The 12,499-nt window shown below is 45.0% G+C and overlaps 1 protein-coding gene across 1 annotated transcript in view; it reads right to left on the minus strand.

Annotated features, from left to right (window-relative positions):
* MACROD2 (mono-ADP ribosylhydrolase 2) overlaps nt 1-12,499 on the minus strand; it is a 2,987,523-nt gene that overhangs the window by 134,602 nt on the left and 2,840,422 nt on the right. Inside the window, exons 13-14 of the mRNA XM_073553810.1 lie at nt 10,162-10,197; nt 9,823-9,861 (exon numbers count right to left, since the gene is read on the minus strand). Coding sequence (XP_073409911.1) covers nt 9,823-9,861; nt 10,162-10,197 — 75 coding nt within the window. The remainder of the gene's footprint in view (nt 1-9,822; nt 9,862-10,161; nt 10,198-12,499) is intronic.

Genomic DNA, 12,499 nt, shown 5'->3' on the forward strand with positions numbered 1-12,499 from the left:
CTGCTATCTCCTGTCTGTTGCAATCGATTCAGTATTAACAGTCATGTGAGCGGTCCTCGAGAAATCAGTCCACAACATGATCATGAAACCCCTGTCTACAACGCCAGTTCGGCTGTGTGCACCACGAACACCTCTTCCATTTGGCCCAGTACAGCTCGTGGTAGAACCTGCACCGCTGCTGTGTGCTGGGAATGCCTCTAACAAACGGTTTACCAGAGATGCTTGTTTGTTCGCCAATATTATCTCTAGGTTCTCCTGTGGCATGATGTTCTGTAATTTGCCTTTATAGCATGGATCGAGGATGCTGGCCAACCAGTAGTCGTCATCCTTCATAGTTTTGATAATGCAGGGGTCCCTTTTTAGGATCCGCAAGAGATAATCATGTGTGCCAATGTTCCAGGTGTCAATGAAGCACTGACAGTGTTGGGTGGAGGAGCACTTTCTGCCAAATCCACATCCCTCCAGTCACGCACAAAGCCTGTACCTGATCTTGGCAAGCCAACATTTTCTCTTGCCCCGAGAAGCATCCTCCTCCCCACAATAATCATCCCCCTCATCCTCCACCTCGTCCAGGACAGTTCCCTGAGCAGACAATGGCTGACTGTCATCAAGGCTTCCTCCTCCTCCTCTTCCTCCTCCGCTGCAGACACCTGATCCTTAATGTGCATCAAAGTTTGCATGAGCAGACGCATAAGTGGGATGCTCATGCTTATGATGGCGTCGTCTGCGCTTACCAGCCATGTGCATTCCTCAAAACACTGAAGGACTTTACAGAAGTCTTTCAGCTTTGACCACTGCACACCCGACAACTCCATGTTTGCCCTCAAACTGCCTGCCCGTGTATCCTCCCACAAATGCATTACAGCCTGCCTCTGTTCGCACAGCCGCTCAACCATGTGCATGGTGGAGTTCCACCTTGTTGCAACGTCTATGATTAGGCGGTGCTTAGGGAGGTGGAGCGATCGCTGCAGCCTCTGCATACGACTGGACTCTATGGGCGAGCGACGGATGTGCGAGCACAGTCTTCGCACCTTATGGAGCAGGGCTTTTAACTCCGGATAATTATTTAGGAAGCACAGCACTACCATGTTCAAGTGTGAGCCAGGCAAGGTATGTGTCTGAGTTTTGCAAGGTCTATGGCTGCCACAAAATTACGGCCATTATCACTGACTACCTTGCCTGGCTCAAGATGTAGACTGCCCAGCCATGACTCAGCTTCTCGCTGCAAGTAGTCAGCCAGTACCTCTGCGGTGTGTCTGTTGTTGCCCAAAGACATCATCTTTAAAACAGTCTGCTGACGCTTACCACTAGCTATTCGATAGTGGGACACCTCGTGTGCAACACTGGCAGCTGCGGATGGAGTGCTCGTGCGACTGCACTCTGTCGACGAGCTTTCGCTTATGGAGGAGGAGGAGGGTTGAACGCCTACAGCCAACTGTTTCCTATACAGTGGGCTAGGCAGCACTGTCCCACCGTCGCTGTCCACTGTGGACCCTGCATCCACCACATTAACCCAGTGCGCAGTGATGGACACGTAACGGCCCTGGCCATGCCTACTGGCCCATGCATCTGTTGTGAGGTGCACCTTTCCATTCACTGATTGTTTAAGTGCATGGACAATGCAGTCTTTCACATGCAGGTGGAGGGCAGGGATGGCTTCTCTAGAAAAGAAGTGCCGACTGGGTAGGTCATAGTGTGGGACAGCATAGCCCATGAGCTCTCGGATCGCTTCGCTTTCAACCAAACAGAAGGGCTTCATCTCCAAAGAGATCAGTTTGGCAATGTAGGCGTTCAAAGCAAGTGTACGCGGATGAGAGGATGAGTACTTTCTTGTCCTACTCAGAGTGTCTGGTAGGGTGAGCTGGACTTGAGAGATGCATATGGGGGAACTAGCGCTGGACCTGACGGACTGACAGGGGGTTGGTGATGGCCTAGATTCAGTCTTTCGTTGCAAAAACATTGTGATTCTCTGACTGCTTTGGCCTTGCTGGTGGTGTGTCTACCGGTGGGCTTACAGTGGGGGAAGCGATGGAGCATTGCTGGCTACCTTCAGTCAGAGCAGGTGCACATGTGCTACCTGAGGTTTTGTAGTCCATCCACGCTTGCAAGTGCATGGTGGTTAAATGTCTAAGCATGCAACTGGTACTCAAATTTCGGAGATTTTTCCCTTGGCTAAAGGTCCTTCCGCACTTCTTACAGCTAACCTTTGCCTCATCAATAGGATTTTGGTCAAAAAAGTGCCACACTGCACTCTTCCTACTATGGTGTAAATTTTCAGGGCTTGCACGCTTTGATAATTAGACCGTCTGGCCAAGCTGTCCTGCATCTCTTTTTGCTTTTTTACCACGTTTTTCAACAGCTACAGGCCTGCCAGATAACCGCTGCTGTGATGACAATGCCTGCTCTGGATCCTTCTCCTCTTCTGAGCTATTGCCAGCGGCACCCTCTTTCCCCAATGGATGCCAATCTGGGTCAACAACTGGGTCATCCATCACATCCTCTTCAATTTCATCTGCACCTTCCTCTGTGTCACCGTGTAAGGTGGTATAGTATGTGGGAAGGGGCACCTGAGTTTCATCAGGGTCAGATTCTGGCTCAGTAGACTGCGAGGGAATGTAGTGCTCTGGGTCAATGTACCAGCAGAATCATCTAGCAGTGGCTGTGCATCAGTGCACTCCATGTCAGATTTATCTTGGACTGGGGAATTCAGGATTTGATTTGACAGGGACTTTTTGGGACAAAACAGCTCCTGCACCAATCTCAGAAGCATCTACCTCCACCTGAAATGGAAGTGAGACATCAGGTTGCTGTAAAACTGGAGCTGAAGTAAATCTCTGCTTAAGCTACTGAAATGCTGAGATAGCCTCAGGAGACCAATTCAGCACATCAGCGCCCTTCTTGGTCAGATCAGTCAGTGGTTTGACAATACCAGAAAAATTACCTATAAATTTACGATAGAAATTAGCAAAACCCAAAAACTTCTGGAGGGCCTTCAAAGAAGTAGGCTGAACCCAATCATAAATGGCCTTTACCTTGGCCAGGTCCATTTCAATAGTCGATGGAGATAAGATAAATCCCAAAAATGAAATCCTCTGTACACCAAAGAGGCATTTCGATCCCTTAACAAACAGGGAATTCTCCCTCAAAATCCGGAACACAGTCTGGACGTGTTCCACATGAGAATCCCAATCACTAGAAAAGATCAAAATATCATCCAGATAGATGATCAAAAACTTATCCACAAAGTCACGGAAAATATCATTCATAAAGGACTGGAAGACAGAAGAGGCATTAGTGAGCCCAAAAGGCATCACCAGGTACTCAAAATGTCCCTCCGGAGTATTAAACGCCATCTTCCATTCATCCCCGTGCTTGATGCGAATAAGATTATACGCCCCCCCGAGGTCAAGCTTAGTAAACCAGCAAGCACTCTTAACTCTGGAGACTAAATCAGACATCAGAGGTAACGGCTACTGATATTTAACCGTCATCTTGTTAAGGGAACGATAATCAATACACGGTCTTAATGAACCATCTTTCTTCGTCAAAAAAAAAAACCCAGCACCTAAAGGTGATGAGGATGGTCTAATATGTCCCTTCTCCAATGACTTCTTAATATAGGATCACATAGCATCATGTTCGGGTACTGATAAGTTGAAAAGCCGACCCTTGGGAAATTTACACCCAGGCATCAACTCAATTGCACAGTCATAACTCCTATGAGGAGGCAAAGACGCAGACTTGCTCTCATTAAATACATCAGAAAAATCGGCTAGATAATCAGGAATATCATGAGACAGAGGAGAGATGGAGAAAACAGGAGCGTCCCTAAGAACACACTGGCAACCCCAACTCACCACAGACCCAGATTTCCAATCCAAAACTGGATTATGAGTTTGCAACCAAGGAAAACCCAGAATAATAGTATCATGCAAATTATGCAGCACCAAAAATTTACAATTTTCTTGGTGGTCTGGGGCAACTCGCATTGTCACCAGGGTCCAAAACTGAGGTTTATTCTCCATCAAAGGAGTAGCATCAATACCCCTCAAAGGAATAGGCGTCCGCAGAGGCGTCATGGAAAAACCACAACATTTAGCAAAGTCCAAATCCATCAGATTCAACTCTGCTCCTGAATCCACAAAAGTCTTTGTGGAAATCGTGGATAAGGAGCAGATCAGGGTAATTGCCAAAAGAAACTTAGGTTGTACACTGCCCACAGCAAATGTGTGTGCAAAACGTTTCTCTCGTTTAGGGCAGACAGAAATAGTATGAGAGACGTCTCCACAGACAAAACACAGCTTATTACGCCTTCTAAACTCCTGACGTTGCACCCTAGACAAAACCTCATCACATTGCATAGGTTCAGATGTTTGTTCAAAAGGTGGCAGCACCTCCCATGTAGTTTTACTTTCACTTAAACGCCGATCAACTTGAATGGCTAATGACATAGAATCACCCAGACCAGAGGGAACAGGAAATCCTACCATAACATCTTTTACGGTCTCTGATAAACCCTTCCGAAAGAGAGCTGCCAATGCACTATCATTCCATGTAGTAAGGACCGCCCACTTTCGGAATTTTTGACAGTATAACTCTGCAGAATCCTGACCCTGGTTTAATGCCAACAGGGTTCTCTCAGCTTGATCAACAGCATTAGGTTCATCATACAACAACCCCAAGGCTTGAAAAAATGCATCCACATGAGTCAGAATAGGATTTTCAGGTGTCAAAGAAAAAGCCCAATCCTGGGGATCGCCGTGCAGCAAGGAAATGACAATTTTAACCTGCTGCACAGAGCTCCCCGATGAGTTAGGCTTCAAGGCCAGAAATAATTTACAATTATTCTTTAAATTCAGAAATTTAGACCGATCCCCAGAAAACACATCAGGAGTAGGGATCTTAGGTTCAGCAGCATGTGACTGAATGAGGTAGGTGGAAATTTCCTGCACTTCAGCAGCAAGCTGCTCCACACGATCAGACAATTGCTTAATCTCCATTAGGAAAAAGGAAAAAAAAAATTCTCCTACAGCCCCAGAGAAAAAGAGGAAAAAATATATAAAAAAAAATTCTGACACTTTTTTTTTTAACAACTTTTTCCTGCTTTTGAGTACCCTAGAATCTGCGGTATGGCTGGTGATTCTGTTATGAATGGGTCACCGAGGAGAAAAAAAGCAAAACAAGCTAAGTCACAGAAAACCAGAGAGGTTGGTAACTATGCAGATCCCTGATCCTACCACACAACTAGCAGCAGCCGTGGAGCATACCTACGATGTTCCTAGACGCTTCGTCACAGCCGGAGGACTAAATAAGCCTGAAGAATGAAAAGGGGAAAACTAACTGCCCCAGAGCAGACCCCAAAGGAATAGATAGCCCCCACACATATATTGATGGTGAAACAAGATGAAAGTACAAACACAGGCAGGAAAATAGGCTGAGCAAACGATGGGGCCCAAACTAACTAGAAAGGAAAGGAAAGGCACTGTCTGCAACCTGCAAAAAACCCTACAAAAATAATGCCCAACACTTCTGATAGCAAAATTAACCCTTAAGTCACTAGACTTCTCCCACTATATCAGCACTCTGAAATATTCTGAGACAGAGCAAAAAGAGGCCAAACTAGTAAGGGACAAAAAGCAAATTGGCAAAATACTGATAAATAAGAGTGGAAATTCAGCACAGCCCCCAGCCGGAGCTGGCTGACCACACAAAAAACTGAATAGACCAACAAAATCAAGTGTGAACATTAGCAGAAAAACTTAGCTTTAGATGACTGGAACAGAGCTGAAAACCAAAAGCTGACAAGCCAGAAGGAATTACCAGCAACTGAATAGGGCGTCAGCTGTCTTAAATCCAATCTGAGCCTCCTGAGGTCCAATCGTCATCCACATTCTCAGGTGGCAGATCTCAACCGATCAAATCAGCCTCACTACCTCCTGTTACCACCAGAGGGAGTCTGGAACGAGAACTCACAACTGGTGAACCAGAGAATGAACTCACAACAGGCCTTCTTGAGCCAGACGATGATGCAGGCTCTATATCTCCTGCCTTAGCTGCTATTGTGCTTTTGACATTACTAGCAGATGCACCACCACCACCATCAGTACCAGCTGCCCCCCCATGTCCGTGGCCCCTTCCACCATACTTCCTCATGTTTGGGAAAATGTACCAAAAATACCAGCAGATCTATAATAATAATAATAATCTTTATTTTTATATAGTGCTAACATATTCCTCAGCGCTTTACAGTTTGCACACATTTTCATCACTGTCCCCGATGGGGCTCTATGAGGAGCGTACAGCTGTATAAGGTGTAGTGATAAATTTAAATCTCCGTATATATTTCCTTAGTCACAGACGCTCTCCCAGTATGTATTTGACCGTAATCCAACCAGCAGATATACAGTACTGTATCAGAAACGTACAGCTGTATACGGTGTAAGGAAAAATTTTAATCTCCGTATATATTTCCTTAGTCACAGACACTCTCCCAATATGTATTTGACCGTAATCCAACCAGCAGATATACGGTACTGTATCAGAAACGTACAGCTGAATACGGTGTAAGGAAAAATTTAAATCTCCGTATATATTTCCTTAGTCACAGACGCACTCCCAGTATGTATTTGACCGTAATCCAACCAGCAGATATACAGTAGTGTATCAGAAACATACAGCTGTATACGGTGTAGTGAAAAATTTAAATCTCCGTATATATTTCCTTAGTCACAGACGCTCTCCCAGTATGTATTTGACCGTAATCCAACCAGCAGATATACGGTACTGTATCAGAAATGTACAGCTGTATACCGTGTAAGGAAAAATTTAAATCTCTGTATATATTACCTTAGTCACAGATGCTCTCCCAGTATGTATTTGACCATAATCCAACCAGCAGATATACGGTACTGTATCAGAAACATACAGCTGTATACGGTGTATGGAAAAATGTAAATCTCCGTATATATTTCCTTAGTCACAGACGCTCTCCCAGTATGTATTTGACCGTAATCCAACCAGCAGATATACGGTACTGTATCAGAAACGTACAGCTGTATACGGTGTAAGGAAAAATTTAAATCTCCGTATATATTTCCTTAGTCACAGACGCTCTCCCAGTATGTATTTGACCGTAATCCAACCAGCAGATATACGGCACTGTATCAGAAGCGGACAGCTGAATACGGTGTAGGGGAAAATATAAATCTCCGTATATTTACGCGTATTTCCGGAGTCACACACAGTATGTATTTGTCTGTGATACCAGCCAGTATACGGTAGTGTGTGAGGAGCGCACAGCTCTATACGGTGTATGAAAAATGTAAATCTCCGTATATTTATTTCCAGAGTCACACACACACACACACTGTCTCAGTATGGATTTGACCGTAATCCAAACAGCAGATATACCGTACTGTATCAGAAGCGGACAGCTATATACGGTGTATAGAAAAAAAGTAAACCTCCGTATATTTATTTCCGGAGTCACGCACAGATAGCATGTATTTGTCCGTGATACCAGCTGGTACACGGCAGTGTGTGAAGAGCGTACAGCTCTAGACGGTGTGGGAAAAAATGTACGCTCGGTAACTGTGCAGAAAGAAAGAATAAAAGTATGAGTGCTGTGTAAAAAGCAGTCTGCACAGCAGTGTGCACACAGCAATGCAGCTATCAGGCAGCCTAATAACCAGCGCTGCTGCACACAAAAAAATCCTCCCCTGTCACTGCACACCAACTGTGCAGCACAATTGCTATCAGCAGAAGCACAGAATGTTTTTTCTTTCCCGTCTATCTGTTTTCTTTCCTGCCTAATACTCTCCCTATTGAGAAACAGCGGCAGCAACCTCTCCCTATGCTAACATCGGCAGAAGTAAAATGGCGGTCGATGGTCAGGGCTTTTATAGCCACACTGACGCAACACAAAGCAAGCCAATCACTGCAATGCCCTTCTCTAAGATGGTGGTGGCCGCTGCCCATGTCATCGCGTTGCCAACAGCGTGCTTCCTTGCTCATTGGCAGAGAAAAGGCACCTGAAAGCATTAAGGGAAACGTGACTTTGGCGCTCGGGTCAGCGACGGCATGGCCGACTTCACGCCATGGTCAGGTTTCGCTCGGCGAAACCTGACTTTGGCGAAAGTCGGCGACTTTTGAATCTGACTGACCCGTTTCGCTCAGCTCTATTAAACAGTTTTATTATTTACCAGAATACGTGTCAGTCACATACTTATATTTTTCACTTTCTTACTATGTCTGTAGGGCATCTAATGCATCACAGGAGGACCTGAACAGATTGAAGTTTAGTTTTGTTGGCAATGACTCAATATAACTTGCATTTTATTAATTTAAATGTCTGCCAGGTCTGAATTTAGGAGTCTAGTGGGCGGTCTTAAACAATAACTGGCAGCTAATTTTGTATTATGACTGCCCCCTTGACATCCCAGGCCCAAAATGAGCTGGGATTTTAACAATTAAATATTACTAATAATGAATATATTTGCACAAACCTATATATTAATACGTTCATCTTTTTTATTTATTTTATACATGCTGCCCATAAATTACACAACATTTCCAAGTTGATGGGTTTTCTGGGCACTGTGCAGGATGGCACTCGGGGCTCAATTGAAATCCAAAAATGAAAAGGAAAGAAAACCTAAAGGTGTTGTCTACTGTGCGTATCATTTATTTCTTCCCTTTAGAATGGTAAACAAAGGAGAAACTGATTACAAGATGTCCTGCTGTCAATACCCCAGCAATTAGCTGAAGCCTGCAAGAAAACACAGCAGCAAGTGTTCATTCCCCTGCAGTTCTGCCACCGAAGAAAGGAACCATCACATGTGGCCCTTCAAAATCAAGGGATCATCTAAGTTATAAGCAGACACTCCAGAACAGGAGCGGAGAGCAGCTACAAGCAACATCCCCAAAGCTGATGGACTCAGCGTGTCTGTGGATTACTTGAACAGCTCAATGTCACTAATAGGAACTGAGTAATGCTTCATTTCTATGTTGCTGCTGCAAAGAAATTGAACACTTGTGATCAAGTTTACACACAGGTGTTCAGCTGACTGTTGGGGGCACCAGTAGTAGTATAACCTGTATCAGCTTACTTATTGTCAGGGCAGGTGCAGACGGTCATAGAGTCTCTCATCCGAAAGAATCGAGACGATTAAACAAATGACACTCTGATCAAATTCTGATCAGAATGTTATCAGTGTCATCTGATTTGGATGAGGAGAAGATGGACAAAAAAAACTTCTTCATCTTCTCCATTTTGTCAGTCTATGGAAATCAGACTGCACTCTGGATGTCATCTGACTTGTATGGCCAAGTGCAATTCAAATATCAGACCATGGGCATGCAGAGATTTTCTTCGGACAGACTCTGTGCACTGCCCCATAGAAAAACAGCTTCAAGAGAGGTAAATCGTGAGGTGAGTAATGCTTGTTCTATTTTCACCATTCTCCCAGCCCTTTTCAAATTAGTAAAACATTAGGAAATGAATCACAAAATAATTAGATTCAGTGCAAATTTAACTTTTTGTAAAACTCGATTCATTTTGGCTCATCTCTGTTTAAAAGCATTTCTGCCTTTCAGAAGTACATGGGGCTATATTACTGCAGGCAATGTATGCAAATGCACAGAAAATAAATAATGAACCTCCAGATATCAATTAGAGTACAGATGAGGTATTGCTACTTTCTATTTAGATTTTACAATTTGATTTATTTATTCTTTTATCAAAGAAAAATCATATTTTAGGGATTTAAAGACAATCATTTATTCATTCATACAGTAGTTCATTTATTCTCCTGGAGCTCTTACTTGAGCCTGCGGTAGGTTCTTTAAAATCTTCCACATTTTCTGTAACAAAAAAAAAAAAAAATAGTCATTTGTCAACAGTGTTATCTTCCATTGGCCTCAAACGGCCCTTGCCTATGGGCTGGACCTTCCGGAAATGGTGTTGATTCTCGGTCAGTGCCAGCATAGTTTTCTTGTAATGCACAGTCACCATTCACTTATTTACATGCATGTGAATATCGAGGAAATATCGGATCATTTACTGTATAATCTAAAAGTTGACATTAAAGTATTTAGGCCCAACGACTGGGATTTCGAAAATGTGCAAAAAACGTGAAACCTCTGAAAAGAATAAAAGCCTACCTGTTTCTTCAGAAGGAGAATTCTTGTCTTCTGCAGCTGCAATAATAAAAACTGCAATTAGCATCTGCCAGAAGGCAATACGTGATCAGATAATGACTTATTGCTCAATGTAGTATAAGGTACATAAAAAATAGTAACTTAATTCCCATATGACTCTGTAGAAATATAAATATTGAATGTTACACTTTTCTCTCTTACATCCCAGTGTGAAATGTGATAAAACACTCCGGGATCGGCTTTGCTGGGGTCAAAGGTCAAGTGCGTTCAACATGAAACTCAGGCGCAGAGCTGGGATTTGGGTGTAACTGACCCTGGGTCAGGTTTATTAACGGTGAAAGCAATGCAAAAGGAAATAAAACATAAAACAAATCCTTGCCTGTCCAGCACTAACTAAACAATGGACAACCCAACTACCAACTGGCGGGCTTCTCCCGTCCAGCCAAACCACAGTTGCAGTGGGCACTGCTTTCACTCACATGTGTCTCTCACACAGACAGGCTCTCTGTGTTCCCAGGCTGAGACACTCACACAACCACCTGGCATCCTTTTATATCCACCTCCCATTATTCATCAGCAAGCAGGTGCGATACTGACCAGACTAGGCCACATAGGAAAGGAATCTGGGCGAGATATACCTGCCCTCATCCACTATTCCCACATGATTCTCACATATCCCCCCTCTGCTCAGACCACTCCGGTCGAGCAATGACACCCGCCAAACAGTGCACTCGGGACAGGGCATCTGCATTTCCCATCTGTACCCCTGGGCGGTGCTCCACCGTAAAAGTTTAGGCCTGCAGGGCAAGGAACCACCGGGTCACCCGGCTATTCCGTTCCTTGTTCAAGTGCATCCACTTGAGAGGGGCATGGTCAGTGATCAGCCTGAATTTTCGGCCCACCAGGTAATATTTGAGGGCCTCTAGAGCCCACTTAATGGCGAGGCACTCTTTTTCTATGACTGCATACCTTTGCTCGTGTTTATTCAGCTTCCTGCTGAGATAGAGGACTGGGTGTTCCACTCCGTCCCTCACTTGTGAGAGTACGGCCCCGATACCGGTGTCAGAGGCATCCGTTTGTACCACAAACTCGCTGCGGAAGTCCGGAGTCACCAGTATGGGCTGAGAGCAAAGTGCCCATTTTAGGCTATGGAAGGCTTCTTCAGCCGCTAAACTCCATTTAATCATGACGGAGTCTTTCCCTTTTGTAAGATCCGTCAGGGGGGTAGCGATGGCTGCAAAATTGGGTATGAACCGGCGATAATAGCCGGCGATCCCCAGGAAGGCTTGCACCTGCTTCTTGTTGACAGGTTGTTGCCAGTCCTGAACCGCCTGAATCTTATCAACCTGGGGTTTAACAACACCCCTCCCAATTACATACCCCAAATACCGGGCTTCTTCTAGCCCGATGTGACATTTCTTGGGGTTTGCGGTTAGACCTGCCTCCCACAGGTCGTCAATCACAGCTTGTACTTTCTGGAGATGAGTCTCCCAGTCCAAGCTGTAAATGACAATGTCGTCCAAATAGGCCAAAGCGTACTGCCTATGTGGCCTCAGGACGTGATCCATCAGTCTCTGGAAGGTCGCCGGTGCTCCGTGCAGTCCAAACGGCATATACACATACTGAAATAGACCTTCCGGGGTAGCAAATGCCGTCTTTTATCTGGCAGCCTCCGCCAGAGGGATCTGCCAATACCCCTTTGTTAGGTCTAGGATCGTAATATACCGGGCTTTTCCTAACCGATCTATTAACTCTTCAACCCGGGGCATAGGGTAGGCATCAAATTTTGAGACCGCTTTCAGTTTCCTGAAGTCATTGCAGAACCGGATGGTGCCGTCCGGTTTAGGAATTAACACAATCGGGCTGGACCAAGCACTGTGCGATTCCTCAATGACACCTAACTCTAACATGGCCTTCACTTCTCGGGAAACGGCTTCACGGCGTGCTTCCAGAATTCTGTAGGGTTTCAAGTGAACAGTGGCACCAGGTTCCGTTACGATGTCATGTTTCATTAGCGTAGTCTGCCCGGGTTTTTCTGAGAAAAACTTTTGGTTGTGAATTAGAAACTGCCTGACCTCAGTCTTTTGCCGCTCCGAGAGAGTCTCTGCAATTCGTACCTCCGGTACGGTATGCGAGCAGACGGGACGGGCCAGGTCCGCTGACAAGGCAGACCGATCTTTCCAGGGTTTTATCAGATTCACATGATAAATCTGTTCAGGTTTCCATTTACCTGCCTGGTATACTTTGTAGTTTACTTCACCAACTCTTTCCTTAATCTCAAAGGGGCCCTGCCACTTTGCCAGGAACTTACTGTCCACCGTGGGGACCAGGATCAACACCC

Source organism: Dendrobates tinctorius, unplaced genomic scaffold (genome assembly GCF_039654945.1).
Source record: "Dendrobates tinctorius isolate UK_male_01 unplaced genomic scaffold, ASM3965494v1 ptg000203l, whole genome shotgun sequence".
NCBI lineage: Eukaryota > Metazoa > Chordata > Amphibia > Anura > Dendrobatidae > Dendrobates > Dendrobates tinctorius.